Source organism: Brassica oleracea, chromosome C8 (assembly GCF_000695525.1).
Source record: "Brassica oleracea var. oleracea cultivar TO1000 chromosome C8, BOL, whole genome shotgun sequence".
NCBI lineage: Eukaryota > Viridiplantae > Streptophyta > Magnoliopsida > Brassicales > Brassicaceae > Brassica > Brassica oleracea.
Genome location: NC_027755.1, coordinates 25,790,400 through 25,812,041, shown reverse-complemented (window position 1 = coordinate 25,812,041; position 21,642 = coordinate 25,790,400). Strand labels below are relative to the sequence as shown.

Here is a 21,642-nt window from a genome sequence, read left to right as displayed (position 1 = left end):
GGAAAAAAACTCGATGTCATACCTTAAATTGGTGAGATAAGTTCCTTAGCATACATAAGGCTTCTCCAAGCACACAGAATCACAAACGAAAGTAACCCACCCAGAATCGTTAGCTTCTATGACTCTATGAACCATAAAAATTTTAAAATCAAAATCTTGGGTTTTTTTAGCTCATTGTGGAGAGAAAGTGAGAGATATGTTGTGTTTAGTTCACAAGAATGGAAAAAGAAGAAGGGTAAATCGATTTTGGGAGCATTAAGAGCTTCAAATTGGTTGTTCATGGTGGTTGTGGTATTGATGACAATGACAATCTTGTAATTACTTGAAGATGATGGGGGGGAGAGAGGAAATATGTCATTTTCGAAAAAAAAAAAATTGATGGCATTTTCGTAAATTATATGAACTTGTGGGGTGAATAGGGCAAAACCAATTTTTTTTAAAAAATGAGGTTAGTTTTGTGTTTGACTTTAAGTTGTAGGTCAATTTTGCAAAAAAACCCTAATAAAGATCACTTTAACCTAAGAGATTTATGTATCTATAATGAATATATTGTATACAACTATGCGTGCATGTATCCATTTGTTGTTAAAAAAAATTAAGCGTGCATATATCTATATATTGTTGAAAGGGTAGATTTTAAATTTATTTATTATTATTTGGTATCTATATATATTGTTGAAAGGGTAGATTTTAAATTTATTTATTATTATTTAGTCAAATAAAATATTAGGTAATATATTTATCTATTTTCATTTCTTTTTTGAATTTTATGGAGGTTAGGGATTTTTCTACCTCTAGAATTTTGTTAGGGTAAATAAAAAATATTTATTTTTAAATATCAATTAATGTAGAATAATCGTGCCCTATTTAAATAGTCTAATATGTAAGTAATGACCACAATACTATTAATAAAGATTCTATGTATAAGTTTACACAATGATATTATATATAAATCACAGATGATATAAATGTTTATTTTATTGTATACTTTTCTTTTAATAGACTATATTATTTAGGTTTTTTTAAATTATCAGGTTTTTATGATATTAGTAATAACATTTTCTCTTAGTTATGAATATTAATCTACATAAACATATTTATCGTATATACCCGATGTAAGCATCAGCGTATACATATTAAACATTATACAGTGATACATCGTCTGACTAAGCTAACGGCCGATGTAAATTGTCTGATAAGATATTTTTCGGGTCATTTTGGCTTAGAAATGCAGACAATTTAAATATATTTTTTGCCAAAATGGGATGACCAAACACATATGTGAACATTAATTAGTAAACATATAGTGTTATAATTCGTGGATGTCCATAACCGGCTCATATCTTAGAGAGAGAGTTGGCCCATCTGGAGAGAGAGAGAGAGTCGGCTACTTCCTTTTCTCTTTTGGCTATTTTCCTATTTACTTCCATATTCTAGTCTTTCCATTATTCTATTTCATTATTCTATGACGGTGTAATTTCCTATATATAAAGGGCTCCTTATTTTTATGAATAATACAGAAACATACAGATTCCATTCTCTTGTTTCACAACACATTATCAGCACAATTACTCTAAGAACCTTAAGCTAAAGTTTGAACCCTAAAACCTAATCTCATCCCGGCGATAAACCCTAAACCCGACGACGAACCCTAATCTGATCGAGAACCTAAAATCCCATACTCAAGGCGTTCCCGATCTCAGCACGCGACCTCAGTCCGTTCCCCAGCTCACGACCTCAGCCTGTTCGCGATCAGACGATCTCAGCTTCAGCTCACATTCCCGATCAGCGACAAGGACAGCTCACGACACGATCAGCAAGCAATCCTTCTGTGACTCAACATCAACGTTCAGCTCGCGATCCTCATCTCATTGGTGGTCCATTCAACCCTATTTGAGGTTAAGGTAATCCTTAAACCCAAATCGAAACCATAGGGTAATAGACCAAAAACCCAATGAGTAAATCGAAGCTCATGATCATAAGTTCGATTCCCTAATTCCCTAAAGCCTAGCCGCATGCATACCATGCAAACCCAAATTGATTTGATTGGTTATGTGATTGAATGTTTTGAATCTGATTATAATCACATAGAACTGATTGCTAGGATTGATTAAACTCATTCTTGAATTTGGTTGTTTTGAATTGATGATCCAATTGAATGAATTAAGGTTAAAAAAATCGTCTAGGTTTAAGTTGTTCTCATCTTGTTTAAAGACTTAACATGACCGGCCTGTTTATATTGAAACCCTAATTGTATTAATTGATTGAATATGATCACAAGGTTGATAGTAAATTAACCCATTGATGCATTGCTTGATTACTTTTGAGGTTTCATGTTTCCATGATCACTTAGAATCGTTCTTGCTAGGATGAATAACAGATTGCATTAAGATCATATAGAAAACGTTTGCTAAGGTTGATCATCCTTATCTTGACCGTGCGGCTTATCATGCATCATATCCGTTTGGTCGTGTGACCTCATCCGATTGTTTTGATTGCATCTTATAGAGAACATTGAACACTATAATCTTAAAGAATGAATATATGATTTCAGATGTCGAAAATCAACAACTTGGATTTTGTTGCCCTAAAGCTCTCTGGAGATAATTATTTGCAATGGGCACTTGATACTAAGATCATATTGAAATCCAAGGGACTCGGTGAATGTATCACCGAGGGCGATAATGCAAGTGAGAAAGATAGATATAGAGCGATATTGATTATACGCCATCATCTTATTGAGAGTCTCAAAGATCAATACTTAACTATTGAGAATCCTCTAGACCTTTGGACAAAGTTGAAAACGAGATATGATCACTAGAGAACGGTGTTATTGCCAAAGGCTAGATATGATTAGAAGAATCTCAGAATCCAGGACTCCAAGTCCGTGGACGAGTATAACTCGGCGCTGTTTAAGATTGTTTCAAAGTTGAAATTGTGTGGTAAGGATATAACAGATAAGGATATGCTTGAGAAAACCTTTTCCACCTTCCACACAAGCAATGTGTTGTTACAACAACAATACCGTGAGAAGAGCTTCTCTACTTATCCTAATCTGATTTCTTGTCTTTTGCTTGCTGAGCAAAACAATGAGCTGTTGATGAGGAACAGTGAATTGAGACCTCCTGAAACAAACCCATTGCCTGAGGCACATGCGACTGTAGAGGATAAGAAAGAGTCGAACCATGTCCAGAGTGATAGCCAACACTGCCGTGGTCGTGGAAAATGGTATGGTCGTGGTGGTCGAGGCTGGAACTCGTTTGGTCGAGGCCGAGGCAACTTATATGGCCGTGGCTCCTATGGAGGCCGTGGTACATCATTCAAGCCACAAAACTCGACCAAATCCATGTGTCATAGATGTGGTATGGATAATCATTAGGCTAAGACATGTAAGACTCCCAAACATCTCGTTGACCTCTACCAAGAGAGTTTGAAAGGGAAGAATCCTGAAGCTCATATGACTTATCAAGATGGTGAAGAAGATTTCAATCATGAACAAGATGATATTATGGATTATAAAACTTCAGATTGTTTAAAAGATCAAAGTTGATTTCGGCCATCTAAGTCTTTGTGTTCTTTGCTTTGTGTTTTCTATGTTTTGATTTCTTTGAACTTGTTTTCTATTTATAAACTTAATGAATGAAAGTTTTTATAAAAGTCTCTAAAGTTTAGATTTATAAAAGACTGTACGTCTTGATAATGAGTTCACGTACCAAGCAATTAATGATTATTGTATGTCCATGGGGGTAAGTGTGGAACACTCCGTGGCACATGTACATACACAGAACGGCTTGGCCGATTCATTCATAAAACGAATTCAACTAATAGCTAGACCATTGCTTATGAGGTCTAAGCTTCCAGCCACAGCTTGGGGACACACGGTCTTGCACGCGGCCGAACTGATTCATATAAGACCGTCTAGTGAACATAAATATTTCCCATTACAATTGCTTATGGGTCATGAGCCAGACATATCCCATCTTAAGACATTCGGCTGTGCCGTTTATGTTCCAATTGCTCCACCACAGAGAACAAAGATGAGACCTCAAAGGAGGATGGGGATACATGTTGGATCTGATTCTCCCACGATTATAAAATACTTTGAGCCAACTACGAGTGATTTATTTAAGGCCAGGTATGCGGATTGTCATTTCGATGAATCCGAACATCCAACATTAGGGGGAGATAATAATAAGCTGGTAAAAGAAATTACATGGAATCAACATCCTTATCTTGGCAAGATCCTCGAACTCAAGAATGTGATTTAGAAGTTCAAAAGATAATACATTTACAAAAGCTAGCTAATCAATTGTCAGATTCCTTTGCTGACCCGAAAAGAGTGACTAAGTCATATATACCAGCTGCTAATGCACCAATTAGAATTGATGTTCAAGAGGGACACAATCAAGTTGCTACAGAGTCTAGAAAACGTTTGAAACGTGGTAGACCAATAGGTTCCAAAGATAAGAACCCTCGGAAATCTAAGAAAGGTGCAGAGAATGAAACCGAGGTTGTTAAAACCCTAGACGCGACCGCGGCCATTCCTAAATCCCAGAACTTAGTCACGGCCGATCCCAAAACCCTAATAGCGATCGCGGCCAATCATCAATGCTTAGATGCGGCCGGACCTGATGTATCTAATACTGATTCTTGGGACGCCAAGATTCAAGGTACTGAAGGTCCTGATAATAATGAGATCTCAATAAATTATGTCTTGTCTGGGATACAATGGAACATAAAGAATGTCGACATTGATGATATATTTGCATACAAGGTAGCACTTGAACTTATGGATTTAAATGATGATCATGAACCCACGTCTATTTATGAGTGCACTCAATGATCAGATTGGATCAAATGGAAAGAAGCTATAAACGTGGAGTTAAACTCTTTAAAGAAGAGAGGTGTTTTCGGCCTTATAATCCGGACACCATATGATGTAAAACCAGTTGGATACAAATGAGTCTTTGTGAGGAAAATAAATGAACATTGTGAAGTCGTGAGATATAAAGCACGGCTTGTTGCACAAGGATTCTCACAGAGACCAGGAATCGATTATGAGGAAACATATTCCCCTGTTCCTGATAAGTCTGGCTATAAGAGAAAACTTAGACTTGCGGTTAATGGATGTAGTAACTGCATACTTATATGGTCCACTGGATAATGATATATACATGAAAGTCCCAGAGGGTATTGAATTGAAAAACAAAGAGAGTTCTCGAGAACAACATTGTATAAAGTTGAATAAATCTCTTTATGGATTGAAACAATCAGGTCGAATGTGGTACAATAGACTAAGTGAGTACCTAGTAAAAGAGGGCTATAGAAACGAGCCGATCAGTCCATGTATTTTCATAAAGAAATTCGAAAATAAAGGATTCGTGATCAAAGCAGTATATGTTGATGTTCTGAATATCCTAGGAACCTCTGGAGAGATTTTCCAAACAGTTGAATATCTTAAGAAAGAATTCGAGATGAAAGATCTTGGAAAAACAAAATTCTGTTTGAGATAACAGCTTGAGTACATTAATGATGGAATCCTTGTGCATCAAATGGCATATACAGAAAAAGTACTCAAGAGATTCAATATGGCCGACTCACACCCTTTATCCAGCCCCATGGTCGTGAGGTCCCTCGGCCTGGACACTGATTCCTTCCGTCCCAAGATGGATGATGAAGATGTCCTAGGTCCCGAAGTGCCATATCTCAGTGCCATAGGAGTTTTAATGTATTTGGCAAGTCACACACGGCCTGATATATGCTTTGCTGTGAATCTATTGTCTAGATTTAGCTCTTGTCCGACCCAAAGGCACTGGGACGAGATTAAACATATTCTTCGTTACCTGCAAGGAACGAAAGACTTGAGTTTATTTTATACTAACCATAACAAAGAAGGGTTAGTTGGCTTTGTTGATGCAGATTATCTCTCAGATCCTCACAATGCTCGATCACAGACCGGATACGTCTTTGCTCATGGTGGTACAGCCATATCATGACGTTCCATGAAGCAGACGATCGCGGCCACTTCATCAAACCACTCGGAGATCTTAGCTATTCACGAGGCCAGCCGTGAGTCTGTGTGGTTACGGTCCATGACCAACCACATACGAGTCCATTGTGGGATGACCGAAGACAAGGATGCACCAACCATGATGTATGAGGACAATGCAGCTTGCATTGCTCAGCTTAAGGATGGCTACATCAAAGGATACCGGACGAAGCACATATTACATAAGTTCTTCTTCACGCACGAATTTTAGAAAGCCGGCGAGGTCTAAGTCGTCAAAGTGCGTTCCAGTGACAACTCAGCCGACCTGTTCACCAAATCACTTCCTACCTGCACGTTCAGCAAGCTCACGCATCAGATTGGGATGCGTAGACTGAAAGACCTTCAGTGATGTTCAGAACAGGGGGAGTAATACGTGTTGTACTCTTTTTCCTTCACCATGGTTTTGTCCCACTGGGTTTTCTGGTAAGGTTTTAATGAGGCAACATTTAAAGCGTATTACAAACTCTGTATGGTTATGGCATCCAAGGAGGAGTGTTATAATTCATATAGTGGATGTCCATAACCGGCCCATATCTTAGAGAGAGAGTCGGCCCGTTTGGAGAGAGAGAGAGTCGGCCTGTCTGGAGAGAGAGAGACGGCCGCACCCTAGAGAGAGAGAGAGAGTCGGCTACTTCCTTTTCTCCTTTGGCTATTTTCCTATTTACTTTAGACTTATGATTTATACTCTTTCCATATTTGTATTTCCATATTCTAGTCTTTCTATTATTCTATTCCATTATTCTATGACGGTATAATTTCCTATATATAAATGGCTCCTTATGTTTATGAATAGTACAGAAACATACATATTCCATTCTCTTGTTTCACAACAGATAGAACATCAGTTGGATATCTGATACGTACTTTTCTTCTCTTTTATTTTTTTTCTCTACCTTACCCCTTGAGTTTTCCTTCAATATCTTTTTTTTTTTAATTTCCTCCTACGGTGGCATGCGGTCTCCTTTCACCTTCTTGACGCTAAGTTAATATAGATTTTTGTTGCTTTTTCCAGCGAATCTAGTCGAAGTTACGGGGTCTGTGATCCCCAGATTATTCAACAAGGTGCTGCAGTTAGAAGATCCTAAGAAGGCTTTCAATTTACCGGGTTGTGTTTCGATGAAGCTCAAATCTGGGTCAGATCTTAGCGACAAATCTCTTAGGTAGTAAGTGTGGCTTCTCTACTGGCGGAGCCGTCTTGTCCTTCTTGCTTCCACTCATTTTCTTCAAGAGCTTCTTGTAGGGCATCCTTTCAGGTTTGCCGTGTTTTTTATGTTGAGGCTCTCCAGGGAGGAGCTCTTTCACTCGATGAAACAGTGGTCAACCATGGTGATGTAGCAGTTGTTCTGGTATTCTTTTCCAATCCTTTTAATTTTCATTTCTGTCTTTTTAGGGTCTCTGAGGACGGGCTCGCCATAGTCGGCTCCAGAGTCCGGACAGTGAAGACCCAAATCTTCCATGTTTCGCTTGTTTTGAAGAATTTATGCTTCCTCTAGTTTATCTCACCTCCAGAAGGAAGCCCGGTTAGTAGCTTCGCCTCCTACCTAGTTTCCTCGTTCTTATTTTTCGAGTTCCTTTGTGATGTGTGGCCGGAGTCGAGAGATTAACCTCGGACTGCATGGAACAGAGCGACTCCTGCCCTCTAGTGGTAGTGAAGACAGTCATTGGAGGTTTTGAAATTTTTCTGATCGGTGTCTTCTGATTTTGGTTCGTCGGAATTTTTTATGCTTCAAAGAATGGGACAAGTTTGGTCTGCTTCCTCCCCTTGTGGTTGCTAGGAACCAGCCATGGGTTGTCTCCGCCATACAGTTATCTTTGGCTAATATCTTCTTGGAGGTTCTTTTGAAATTGATATGGCTGACCGTAGATAATAGCTGCTTGTTTCATTATCTTAGCATAACTCTCTAGTTGGTCAATTTGGGCATAACACTACAAGAAAAGAAGTCGGAATTTTTGGCGGAAAAAAATTTGTCGAGAATTTCTAAAGAATTTCTGATGCATTTCCGTGGAAGCCAAAAAATTGACTCACGTTAGGAAACTGTGGATAATTCTCTACGGAAGCAAAAAAAAAATTTGACTTCTATCGGGAATCCATGGGGAATTCCCCATGGATTTCCCACGGAAACCCCAAAAATCGGTTTTCCGTTGGGAATTCCCCACAGATTCCCTTCGGAAACCCCAAAAAATCTGTCCATGGGTATTCCGTCGGGAATCCTTGGGGAATTCCTGACGGAAGTCAACTGAGAGTATTGAAATATAATAGTTTAGGAAAAACTTGAAGTCATTTAAATGCCCGAAGTCTGCATAAGCTTGAGGATAAATATTTATTTGTTGTTAAGCCAAAGTCCCAGGTCTCAAACCCGTACTTTTTTGAAGAATCCTGCAGTTGTCATTTTGAACTGAACCCATACATGAGTGGAGGAGTTTCGGGGGTACGGTACTAAAGGTCCTCGGATTTAGGTACCAAATGCTTTTGCAATCTTAGATTCAAGCTTCTTGTATCTCTTGAACATTACAAGTTAACGAATTCACATATTTGACCCTAAAAAACAAAGTTGTTGGAAATAAACACATATTTTTTGTTGGAAATAAAAGCAGTGGCATAGAAGAAATGGATTACTTTTGCGATATCATTTTATAATAGAAACGCATTTAAATAACTTTTCATGTATATTAAATTTTTAATGTAATTAGATGAATCATGTTTTGTCTAAACTAATTAAAAAGTTTAAATATGCGATAGTTTTTTTGAAGAAAGGGTTTTCAGAAATATGCGATAGTAAAAGATACCTTTTACGGACTTCCATATATATCATGTAAATTCAAGGTCGAGCAAGTATACAATAGTAACGTATTAATCCAGCTCGCCACATCTTATATATTAAAACAGAAGTCACAACCTTGATTCATGTGTGATTTTTTAAAAAATGGACTTAATGAACTTATTCCTAGAAAATCATGTTACATTTAATCTCTAATCTTATCATTTAAATTTTGGGCCTACCAAAAAATATTATTGGACTATCAATAACTGGATTTAAACAATAGATGATACATTAGATTTATTGGGCTATCAATAAAATATTTAATTATTTACTCGATAATATAAATATATGAAGCGAAAAGTTTAATTTTTAAAAAACTTTCTAAATTTGTGAAATGTTACAATATATTTGAATATGACAATAAAACAATATTTTACTAATCTTTATATATATAGTTACGATTTTAATAATGAAATAATAATCTGAAAATATATATATAGAAGAAGATACAAATACATGTGAAAGTTTAAAACAATTTATTCAGTAAAAAAAATATACCGTAAACTTATTATGTTTTAAAAATTGATAGACACATATATTATAATATATACCAATTTAGAATTGAAAACAAAATATTTATATAAAAATAAATGAAAACAAAAATCCGCGCGGTTGCGCGGATCGATATCTAGTAACAATTAACAAGCAAGATTGGTTCTTTCACGTCGTAAATCTTTTTCTTAACGCCAGTCAAGTGATAAATTCAATTTGTTTACTATTAAGCACGAAGAGACATAGTCAATTATACAAAAATAAAGGCGCAAAATAATTCTATTTTGGTGAAATCTATAGAGTATATAAAAAGAAGAAAATATTCTCTAGTTGGATATAAAGAATTTAATTACATAAGGTTGTATGTATATATATTATTAGCTTATATGTATATCTATATACATGCATATATGCATAAAATAATTAGATTATATGTATATACAGGCCTATATAGAGATGGTTCTTTTTGTGGTAGAACAAAAAACAAAAGGTGGGTGTCTTACTTGAACACTAGGCAGCGTTACATTTCATGTTATGTGCGCTATGAAGAAACGAAAGCAAAGCGTCTCGAAGGAAGAGGTTCGTATCATCTCTTCGACTACATCAACAAAAGCATCAGGAGAAAAATCTCGTCTCCCAATGGATATCATCCTTGAGGTACTTTCGAGATTGCCTGCCAAATCTATAGCGAGGTGTCGCGTCGTGTCTAAAGACTGGGGTTCCACTCTCTGCCGTCCATATTTCACGGATCTGTTTCTGAAGATGTCTTCTCTTAGTCCTTGTCTCCTTTTCACTTTCCATGCAGAGGGTAAGTGGTCATTTTTCTCCTCACCTGAGGCTATGCTGATTTCAGACCAGAAGTCGTCTAGTGTAGCTGTCGATATTCTTAGTCATGTCCCTATAGATTATCCCATTAGAGTTTGTGTCCCTGCTTGTGGATTGTTGTGTACTAAAGATGAGTGGGTTTTAAGTAGAAAGAAAGATGCTAGGATGATGATATGTAACCCTAGCACAGGAGGATTCAAACTTTTACCCAAAGTGAAAACGAGGAGGGGTCGGGTTATGACATATTTAGGGTATGATCCAATAGAAGAAGTATACAAGGTATTGTGTATGACAGCTAGTGAAAGGCCCTATATTCAAAAAGCTGAACAACATCAGGTTCTCACGTTAGGAACGGGAAAACTGAACTGGAGAATGATTGAGTGTCCCATATCTCATTATCCTCGACCTCGAGATAATGAGATTTGCATAAACGGAGTTTTATACTATTCAGCTCTGGAAAGTGGGTCTTGGAGAACCTCTACGTCTATGATTGTCTGTTTTGACATAAGGTCTGAGAAGTTGAAGTTTATTGTTGATGAAGCTTTCAAGGATTTTAAATCTCCTTCAACTCTAATAAATTACAAGGGAAAATTAGGTATACTCAGTCCTCATACATCTGGTTTTATGGATGGAATATTCATTGGTTTCGAGTTGTGGGTCATAGATGATATTGAGAAACCTACATGGTGGAGACATACTCACATATTTCCGCCACTATGGGATACTCTTGTTGCTCAGGCAAGGGTAAATATTGTTGGGACTACCGGTGATAGTGAAATCATGTTTTCTCCAACCGTCGTGTCCAACCCCTTCTACATTTTCTGCTACAACATGGAAACGAGATCTATTAGAAGAGTTGAAATCAAAGGTTTTGGACCTGTCACGGGTCAAAATATTTATACATTCTTAAACCATGTGGAGAATGTGAAACTTATTACATAAGTGCTTTGAATTACGTTTGTAAAAGCTTCATGAGAGCTAATTTCCTTTCTACATCAACTATCATGGGACTGTCTTTGTTTTATCGTGGATCTATGCAATTTACCGATTAATATATAATTATTTATATTTACTTTATTGTGTTGATCATCTGTATCTCATTATATGCCCATGATCTTGTTTACATTATTACTTGGAAGCCATACATATTTGTTCTAAACTATCATATTTATAACTTCAAAACTTTATCTTACGTTGTACACATTTTCGTTTCACATTCTTGCGTCACACTAACATTAAAACTTTGCATGTTTTTAGTTCCACAAGAAAAGAAAAAACGTTAAACGTACACATTACGGCCTTGCTTTTGAAATGGACCTCATACTATAACAACATGTCTTTTGTAGATGTAACGTTTTCCAGAAAAGTATCTAGGAAATAACCTTTGATGAATTTTGTGTTCCTTTAATCATCGAGTTACTCTCTGGATGTAACATGATCTATATTGCTTGAAAACGTTAATGCAATAGTTATAAATGTGTCAAAGTGAGTTAGGTTGCTCAACTCAGTTCAGCTGCTCATGATGAATTTGGATTTTTCGAGATAGCTCATGTCTTCATTCTAACCATGGGATTATTCTTATGTCTTCTCTACTTGTCCTTTCAGTCGTGTTATATATGGTATCTGATTCCAATGCCCTCTAAATTAAGCATCTCTTAGTTGATGTTTGCGGATGATGTTATGATATTTTTCGATGTTGGCTCAGATTTCCTATTAATGAGGCACTTGATGATTTTGCGGGTTGGTCAGGTCTTCATATGAACCGAGATAACACAAAGTTGTTTGTTTGTCACGACTTACACAAGACGGCTCCAATTGATAGGAACATTCATAAATGAAACATTGAATATCTAGATGACCTCCTTCATGTTCTGAAAGGTGTATTTAAAATATTGAGGCTATGCGTGCTCACTTCCCTTGGTTGGGAAACATCGAAAACAGGATACCCTCAAGGGTTACTTGGAACTTGGTATGTCTTCCCAAGGTAGAAGGTGGATTAGGGTTGAGTAAATTATCTATTTGGAACAATGTGCTATGCCTACGATTCATATGGCTCCTGTTGTCAGGTGCAAACTCTCTTTGGGCGGCTTGTCAGAAGCATCAAAAGTTGTGTGGCATAAGTTGTTGGGCGGTAGAACCCAAAAAAGACTCTTCATCCTTGAAATCAATCCGCTCGCTAAAACTTTTAGCTGAGCACATCATGCGTTGTAAGGCTCATGACCTGACAAACCATAAATTTTTGGTTATATTCTTGGACACCCTTTTTGGCAGCTAATCAAGTTCATTGTAGAGGGCAGGCCTAGGGCGTCCAACATGCTGGTCACAGCTTCTATAGCTGACTCTTGCAGCTCTAGAGGATGGTTTTTCCATTCTCCGTGATATGATAGAAGTTTGGATCTTTAAATCTACTTGGTTCAAATGGGCAATCCAAAGCATGCTTTTGTGGATGACTAATCTTAACCGACTACCAACAAGAGTAAGGCTTGTGTTTTAGTATTTAACATCCAAAAAACAGTTGTTTGTATGACAGGGATGACGAAACTAGAGACCACTTGTTTCTTTCCTACGATCTAAACTTATCATTATGGAGAATGGGGCTTGCAAGACTCAATCATTATCATCGGATGCTCGTCATCTGAGATGAGTTTCTATCTTGGAATCAACATTCCTCTACCTTATCACAACTACTATCTGTAAATTTGTCACTCAGGTGACAATTTACCATTTACCACATTTGGAAACAATATATACAACTTTGCTCTGCATCTTAATGATTCTTCCACGGCTTGGATCATATTCAAATCAATCGACAGGAAAGTTTGAAGCATAATCACAGCAAAAAGACATATGGGAGAGTTCACAACTCTTATCTCTTTGGATTCAGTAATCATATCACTACCAAATCTTTCATGTGGTATTTTTTATCTTTTCTTGCCGAAAAAGGCTAATAAGACGTTTGTGGGATCACCACAGTTTGGTAAAGGGAGCCGACAAATTAAATGTGGGAGGTAATATCGCATAGGGCATCCAAATATTTGTTTGTGGTGGGTCAAACATATTGGTATTGCATGTTCTGCATATATCAAACTTAATTAGGCTCAAATATAAAAGCAACCTTATAGCTGATAGAAGTTCTTAGAAACAAAATATTAGTTTAAATTTAATGATTAAGTTTTAGTTGAAAAATAAAATTAAATCAATCTGATGAAGACATGTAGTGTAGAAGAAGATGTAAGACCTGTGCAAGATGAGAACCGATCCACTACACACCTAAGATGGAGATGCTCTAATATAACTTATTTAGGATATGAAATAATAGAAAATAGTTCAAAGTATGGTGTGTGTTAAAGCCAAGGAGCATCCAGTTCTGTCATTAACAATAATTTTACTGTCATGGAGAATGGTTGAAAATTACATACTCATTTTTCTACATAGCTTAGGATATATCTATCAATGCAGTTTTTGTATTACAAATCCCGTGATGGGTATCTAGAGGAGTATATATGATAGTTTGTTTTGACTCTTATCAATAGAAGTTTTCAAGCTTTTATCTTTTCTGGTGGATTCCAAAGCTTTATTATTCGAGTTCTTGCTTGAGAGCTAGATTTGATCTAAGGGTTAGTGTTTGCTAACCTTCGGGATTTCCGACTGCGTCAAATGGTATCAGAGCCACGTTTTCTCCTTCTTTTTTCAAAGCTTGATCAGCCATGGGTGATCAACCAGCAACCAAAGCCGACTTCGAGGGTTTCGCAGAAGGTTTAAGGGAGGCAACCACAAACCTCACTACTGTAAGTGCTCAATTGGCAAATCTGGTAACATCGTTAAATAATCAGGTTGCGGCTTTTCCCAATCAGGTTAATAACGCTGGTCAAAGAGGTGGAGAAAGAGAACAAATTCGGGGTCAACAAGGTAGAAACAATTGTGACGTTGTTGTTGTTGATAATTCTAGTTCAGATGACGAATCAGAAGAAGAAATAGCTGAAGGAAACCAACAAAACAATCATGATTATCGGGTAAAGACCGATATTCCAATGTTTTATGGAACTATGGGAGTGGAGGAGTTTCTTGATTGGCAAATTGATGTTGATCGATTTTTTGATGTCATGGGTGTTCCTGAGAGTAAACAAGTTAAGATGGTAGCAATCAGACTGAAGAAGACTGCTGCAGTATGGGGGGATAAACTCGTTGTCCAAAGGCAAAGAAAAAGGAGAGGACCAGTTAAGACTTGGCGGCGAATGAAGCAACTAATTCTGGAGAGATTCTTATCGGAAGATTACGAACAGATTCTTTACAAGATGTATCTCGATTGTGTTCAAGGAAACAGAACTGTGACTGAATACACAGCTGAAAATTCTTGCGTTTCTCTGAACGCAATGAGTTAGGAGAAACAGAGAATCATAAGGTGGCTAGGTACATCAGTGGCTTAAAGGGTTCTCTCCGAGGAAAGATGGGCTTGCAAACCGTATGGACCATGCAAGAAGCTTCCAGTCTAGCGTTGAAAGCCGAGCTAATGGAGAAGTCATCACGAGGGCTCTCAACATTTAGAAGAAACACGGCTCAGACCAGTTTTGAACCAACAAGTGAGAAAGAAAAGAGTGTAGCCAATAAAGACTCCAATCCGGGAAACAAAGAAGCTAGTAGCTCTAATACTATACAACAGAACAAAACACCAGCTCAGAGACAGAACAACTCTTATGCCAAGCCTTCCATTGACAAGTGTTTCTGTTGCCAAGGACATGGTCATAAATAAAATGTCTGTCCAAGTCGGAAAATAGTCGCTATAATAGAAGAAGAAGGTGAAGAGGATGAAGGGGATTTCGCTGAGAATGAAGAATATGAGGGAGCTGAATTATCTGAAGAAGAATCTGGAGAGATGATAAATCTTGTGCTGCAACGATTCTTGTGGTCATCTAAAGAAGAAGGCCAACGTAAGAATTTGTTTAGAACACATTGTTCTATTCAAAACAAGGTGTGTAATGTGATTGTGGATAATGGAAGCTCGGAGAATTTAGTTTCTCAAAAGCTGGTGGAGTATCTGAAGTTACCCACGACCCGTCATGAGAAACCGCACGGCCTTGGTTGGGTAAAGCGAGGATCAAAAGTTCGAGTTAGCATGACTTGGAAAGTTCTCATATCTATAGGTAAACACTATAAGGAGGAGATCACTTGTGACGTTCTTGACATAGATGTTTGTCACATTCTTCTTGGACGACCTTGGCAGTATGATAACGATATCACATATCGAGGTCGAGACAATGTGATAATGTTTACATGGGGCAATCATAAAATTGCCATGGCACCTGTTAAGGATTTTTGTAACAATGCGAAGGAAAAGAAGTCAAGCTACTTGGTTATGACACAGGACGACAAAAAGCTTGATGGGGATGTTTAAGAAGCAAAGTGTTTCTATTCCTTGGTGGTTAAAGGGTTGTTAAGTGCCGTAATGGAGGAGACGTCTACCCCATGTGAAGTGTTAGAAATTCTGGACGATTTCAAAGAGCTGATTGCGGAAGAACTTCCTAATGATCTACCTCCCATGAGAGATATTCAACACCATATTGACTTGATTCCAGGATCTAGTCTACCGAATCTTCCCCACTACCATATGAGCCGCAAGGAGAATGAGGTTTTAAGGGAACAGATTGAAGATTTGCTGAGAAAAGAACTTATTCGTGAAAGCATGAGTCCATGTTCCGTACCGGTTCTTCTAGTTCCTAAGAAAGGTAACCAGTGGAGGATGTGTGTTAATAGTAGAGCCATTAACAAGATAACCATTAAGTATCGATTCCCTATACCTCGGTTGGAAGATATACTCGATGAGTTGTCAGGTTCTAAGGTGTTTTCAAAGATAGATCTTCGGAGTGGTTATCATCAAGTTCGAATCAGACCTGGAGATGAGTAGAAGACTGCTTTTAAGAGTAAAGATGGATTATATGAATGGATGGTGATGCCTTTTGGGTTGTCAAATTCTCCTAGCACTTTCATGAGATTAATGAAACAGATTCCCCGCCCTTTAATTGGTTCTTTTGTGGTGGTTTACTTTGATGATATTTTGATATACAGTAAAACCAGAGACCAGCATATGGAACATCTGAATCAGGTTTTGCAGGTTTTACAAGAAAACCAATTGTACATCAATCTTAAAAATGTACGTTCAGCACCAACAAGCTGTTATTTCTTGGATTCGTTGTTGGTGAAGAAGGGATTCAGGTTGACGAGGACAAAGTGAGTGCCATAAGGGATTGACCCGTTCCTAAGTCAGTCACTGAGGTACACAACTTTCATGGTCTAGCTACTTTCTACAGGGGATTTGTTAGAGATTTTAGTACCATTACTGCGCCTATCACTGAGTGTTTGAAGAAATGGAAGTTTCATTGGGGATCCGAACAAGAAGAGATTTTTTCTTTAATCAAATAGAAGCTTTGTATTGTACCAAAATTAGCCTTACCCGATTTTGACAAAGTGTTTCAAGTGGAATGTGACGCTAGTGGTGTGGGAATAGGTGCTGTCTTATCACAAGAAAAACGACCGATAACTTTCTTTAATGAGAAGTTAAGTTAAGCTCGCCAAAAGTGGAGCACGTATGATCAAGAGTTCTATGCGGTGTTTCGAGCTCTACGGCAATGGGAGCATTACTTGATTCAGAGAGAGTTTGTTCTATTTACGGACCACCAAGCTCTAAAGTATCTTCACAGCCAGAAAGTGATAAATAAGATGCATGCTCGTTGGGTAAGTTTTCTGCAAAAGTTTCCTTTCATTATTCAGCATAAGTCAGGGACACTTAACAAGGTGGCAGACGCCTTTAGTAGAAGAGCTTCCTTACTCACTATCTAAGCACAAGAGGTTGTGGGTTTCGATTTTTTGAAGGAGTTGTATGAACGTGATGCTGAATTCGAGGAGTTATGGGGCAAATGTAATGGGAAGCATCCTTCGGCAGATTTCCACATACGAGATGGTTATCTTTTTAAAGGAGACAGGCTGTGCATTCCTTGCTCGTCATTATGAGAACAAATGATTCGCGATTTACATGGTGGCGGCCTTAGTGGTCATTTGGGAAGAGAAAAGACCATTGCTAGCTTGGAGGCAAGGTTTTATTGGACCCGTTTAAGGAGAGATGCGGGTGCTATAGTTAAAAGGTGTTATGTCTGTCAGGGTTCTAAAGGACAATCTCAGAACACTGGACTTTATATGCCATTACCGATCCCAGAGGATATCTAGCAAGACTTGTCCATGGATTTTGTGCTAGGGTTGCCTCGTACACAGCGAGGCTTCGATTCTTTGTTTGTGGTCGTTGACAGATTCTCCAAGATGTCGCATTTCATTGCTTGCAAGAAGACCGCAGATGCTTCTAACATCGCCAAGTTGTTTTCTCAAGAAGTAGTACGTCTTCATGGGGTTCCTAAGCCAATAATTTCCGACAGAGATACCAAGTTTCTCAGTCACTTTTGGATTACACTTTGGAGGATGTTTGGAACCAGCTTGAAACGAAGTTCTACAGCCCACCCACAGACTGATGGGCAGACCGAGGTAACAAACAGAACTTTGGGGAATATGATTCGAAGTGTTTGTGGAGATAAACCAAAACAATGGGATCTGGCTTTACCTCAAGTAGAGTTTGCTTACAACAGTTCTGTGCATTCAGCTACAGGGAAATCGCCTTTTTCTTTGGTCTATACTTCTATTCCGAAACATGTGGTCGATTTGGTTAAGTTTCCTAAAGCTCCTGGAGTTAGTATCTCAGCTGAGGCTATGGCAGAGGATATTTTAGCAACTAGAGACGCTGTCCGAGCGAAGTTAGAAGCAACTGGTCAAAAGAATAAGGAAGCAGCAGACAAGCGTAGATGACTCAAGGTTTTCAAAGAAGGAGATGAAGTGATGGCGTTTCTACGAAAAGAAAGATTCCCAGTTGGCACATATCGCAAGCTACAGCCTCGCAAATATGGTCCATTCAAGATATTGCGGAAGATAAATGATAATGCTTATGTGGTGGCATTTCCAGAAAATATGAACATTTCTAATATGTTCAATGTGGCTGACATCTATGAGTACCATGCTGATGATGTTATTTATCAAAAAGAGAACTCGGGGTCGAGTTCTCCTCCACCTCCAAAGAACTCGGAGGTGGAGGAGACTGATGTAGGAGAATCTTTGACTTACAGAACCTAATCTATTGTTTTCTAGAAGTTTTCCTTTTATTTAGTGTTTTTCTTTTTTATGTTTTATGCTTTCTCTATATAAGAGGGTTTTAGGTATTCTATTTTGGACAATCTTATTTTTGGGAAAATTGAAAAAAAAAAAACACTTTCAACTTGGATTTGTCTCTCTAAAACTTTATCTACATTTTTTGTCTCATTAGAACTTTAATTTTTTTAAATAACCTTATACCCCCAAATTAATCTAAATTAAATTTTATTTATTATATTTAGATATTTTAATTAGATTTCTTAATATAGTTTTATAAAGTAAAAAAAAGGTAAAATAGATAAAAGGTAAATACACATCGGTAAACCTAATTACCATCTATCATTTTCTCCGCCGATCTCCTTTCCTCTCTTCAATGGCGATTTCACCTCCTTCATCGGCTAAAACCCATAGTCTAGTCTCTGTTCTATGTTTCATCTTCTCTATCTCTTCTTCTCTGTTTCTTCTTCTGTGTTCTCTGTTTTGTCGTCCTCATTTGCTCGTCGTCGTCGGCTCAGTTCTGTATTTCCTCATTAGTTTCATCAAATCCTACGATTTGTCACAAACGGTATGTGTTGATTTGATTTTTTTCTCTAATCTCGTTTTCTTCTTCCTCCTTTTCCTTCTCAGACACGAATCAGGGAACTGGAGATTTGTTCTTTTTCTACGGTTTCGTTGGACAGTCTTCTTCTTCCTCTACGTGTTTCTTTGGACGGTCACCATTACACTCACTCACCATTTGACATTGACTGGCTATATATGTAGTTCAACGGTTTGGCATGGCTCTTCTTGATGCATCCACAAACATCTCACTGCTCTACAAGGAGGTAATCCTAGTCACGGTAAACTAATCTCCTCTTGTACGAAGAGGTGGGTTTACCTATGTGGATAATAATGACAGGAGTTTGATCCTAGTCACAGTAAGATTTCGGTGGACTTTGCGGTGAGCAGAGAACAAACGAACGAGAAGGAAGAGAAAATGTACATTCAGACAAGAATGGCAAAGTATGCAGAAGAGTTGTGGGAGTTGCTGGAAAAAAAAAGACAACACCTTTGTTTACATGTGTGGTCTCAAGGGTATGGAGAAGGGTATCTATGAGATCATGATCTCACTTGCTGCTAAAGATGGTAAGCAAGGCACTTTCAATTCATTTCATATTTATTTGGGAGGGGGGGGGGGAACCAACCAAGTCTGCTGTACATGGTTGGGGGATTTGAAACAGGGACCGATTGGCTGGAGTACAAGAAGCAATTAAAGAGGAGTGAGCAGAGGAATGTGGAAGTCTACTAAGCAAGCTTGTGATGGATTTTGTTACTATTGTATTCTGTTGATAAAGGAGCTGATGCCATTGTCAATTATTCATTGTTATGCATCTTTCATTTTTTCTTGCAACAGTATTGTAATATGTTTTTATTGGAATACATACCAGCATCTCGCTACAAACAATATCATAGTACAGAACAATTTGACATTTGAAAAGTGGCAAGTTCTAGTGGACACAAATCGGCTGCAGTTCATGAATTGGGATTTGGCAAATTATAAAACTTAATTGTTCTAAGCAAACTATTTTTACTTTCTATTCTTCAGTCAAGAACGTTGAATTGAGATCAAATTTTTTTAAAGTGAGATTGTAATAGACTAATAGAAAACAGTGGCATCACAACACCTTTTTCTTTGGTGCCATTTTTTTGATTCTCGCAACAAAGAGGATGTTGTTGACGTGGAAGGGTAGAAGCGCACTGTTTTTGGAGTGCATCCACTTCTACATGGCCATTTCAGTCTCATGTAGCTCTGCATCGTCACCATCACTCAGTTTCATGTTACTTTGTAAGGTCTACGAGAAGTCCACTGCTTGAATGTTTCTTCATCACATGGACCACCTGGATAATGAACTCTTTAGTGAAAAGTGTTGCTTGCTGTACAAGGTAGGTTTGTGGTAGGTGGAAGTGAGATAGTAGTTCTATCAGCAAGGAAAAATTGACTCCTTTCACCGAGATCATATTTTTGAACCATGTTATGCAGACAGAGAGGCGATCATACAAAGTTTAGCACCATAGAAATAGACACATTTCTATCTGAGACAAAAGCTAGGCCTTGACAATCAGCAATAACCACTTTCAACTGTCTGAAGAACCACCCCCATGAATCGTCATTCTCCGTATCAACAACCCAAATGCAATCGGATACAAATTAGAGTTACCATCTACTGCAGTAGCAACAAGTAGAACTCCTTTGTATTTTTCAAAAAAGTTTCATCAACAACAATCACCCTTCGCATTGCATTGTAGAATGTGGAGAAAATATTCTCAAATATATTTTGAGAGATTTATGGTAGATTTAGTTTAGATTTAAGAAACTTTTTTAACCGAATATGATAGTTTCCATATTTTCACGATTTGCCTAGAATATGTACACTACCTAAGCAGAACACCATATAGTAGGTGAGAAATATATTCTTCCTGTAGGCGTCATATAAGGTAAAAGGCAGAACAAGTTATGTCACGTAATATAACCAACCTATATCATTGAGTTGTGGCTATATATCGTTATCAAATTGTAGGTATGTCATGTCTCCGATTCTGGATAGGATCGTCCGGACGGACTCCGGTGCGTGGAAATGCACCAGTATGGTCATATGGCCCAAAGACAAGCGTGTCATAGCCTGGAAGTAAGGTTAAGGGCATCAGGAAGCTAAGGCATAGCTAATCCAAGAAGGAGACAAGCTCAAAGGAGCTGGACAAGCGAGCTGGTAGCTGGACAAGATCCAGGTGAAGCTCGATGAAGTGAGTGATCAGAATGGATCATGGGAAAACTAAGTCTAGGTCTGGAAATTGACCAAGGGACTTAGAAGGATTGAAGAAGATAAAGGAAACAGGCTGGACACAGTGTATAACAGTTAGGCGATGCAGTAAGCAAGCTCGACCAGCTAGGTGAAGTGTAGTGCAGCTCAGTGTAGCTCACTGAAGAGTGTGTCAGCTCCCTGAGCTAGATGGACTAGCTCACTCAGCTGGGACAGCTGGGGATCAGCTCAACTCAGCTGGACTGAGTGTTCAAGTCATGGGCAGTTGGGACGGGTCTGGACAGTGGCCGGGCCATGTGGGTGACCCCGTGTGTGCAGATGGGCTGGTGGGCTCTTGGGATTGAGCCATGGGCGTGGGCAATCAGTCTGGGCCTTGTTTGGCCTTTTCCAGGAGTGGATTGGCAGTTCCAGGGCGTGTGGTAACTGCCAGAGCTGAAAGGGTGTGATCTGGACCATTGATTAAATCAATGGC

The 21,642-nt window shown here is 38.2% G+C and overlaps 3 protein-coding genes and 1 pseudogene across 3 annotated transcripts; all 4 read left to right on the top strand.

Annotated features, from left to right (window-relative positions):
• Window positions 1-3,884: 3,884 nt before the first annotated feature.
• Window positions 3,885-6,173, top strand: LOC106311511 (annotated as a pseudogene).
• A 3,724-nt stretch (window positions 6,174-9,897) lies between these two features.
• On the top strand, window positions 9,898-11,130 carry LOC106311442 (F-box protein At3g49450-like). Its single transcript, XM_013748631.1, has one exon. The coding sequence runs from the start codon at window positions 9,898-9,900 to the stop codon at window positions 11,128-11,130; it is 1,233 nt and encodes a 410-aa protein (XP_013604085.1).
• Window positions 11,131-14,635: 3,505 nt separating this feature from the next.
• On the top strand, window positions 14,636-15,580 carry LOC106309039. Its single transcript, XM_013746123.1, has 2 exons — window positions 14,636-14,906; window positions 14,964-15,580. The coding sequence occupies exons 1-2, from the start codon at window positions 14,636-14,638 to the stop codon at window positions 15,578-15,580; spliced, it is 888 nt and encodes a 295-aa protein (XP_013601577.1).
• A 3,568-nt stretch (window positions 15,581-19,148) lies between these two features.
• LOC106309038 (ferredoxin--NADP reductase, leaf isozyme 1, chloroplastic-like) lies at window positions 19,149-19,660 on the top strand. Its single transcript, XM_013746122.1, has 4 exons — window positions 19,149-19,196; window positions 19,271-19,369; window positions 19,446-19,497; window positions 19,593-19,660. The coding sequence occupies exons 1-4, from the start codon at window positions 19,149-19,151 to the stop codon at window positions 19,658-19,660; spliced, it is 267 nt and encodes an 88-aa protein (XP_013601576.1).
• The last annotated feature ends 1,982 nt before the right edge of the window (window positions 19,661-21,642 follow it).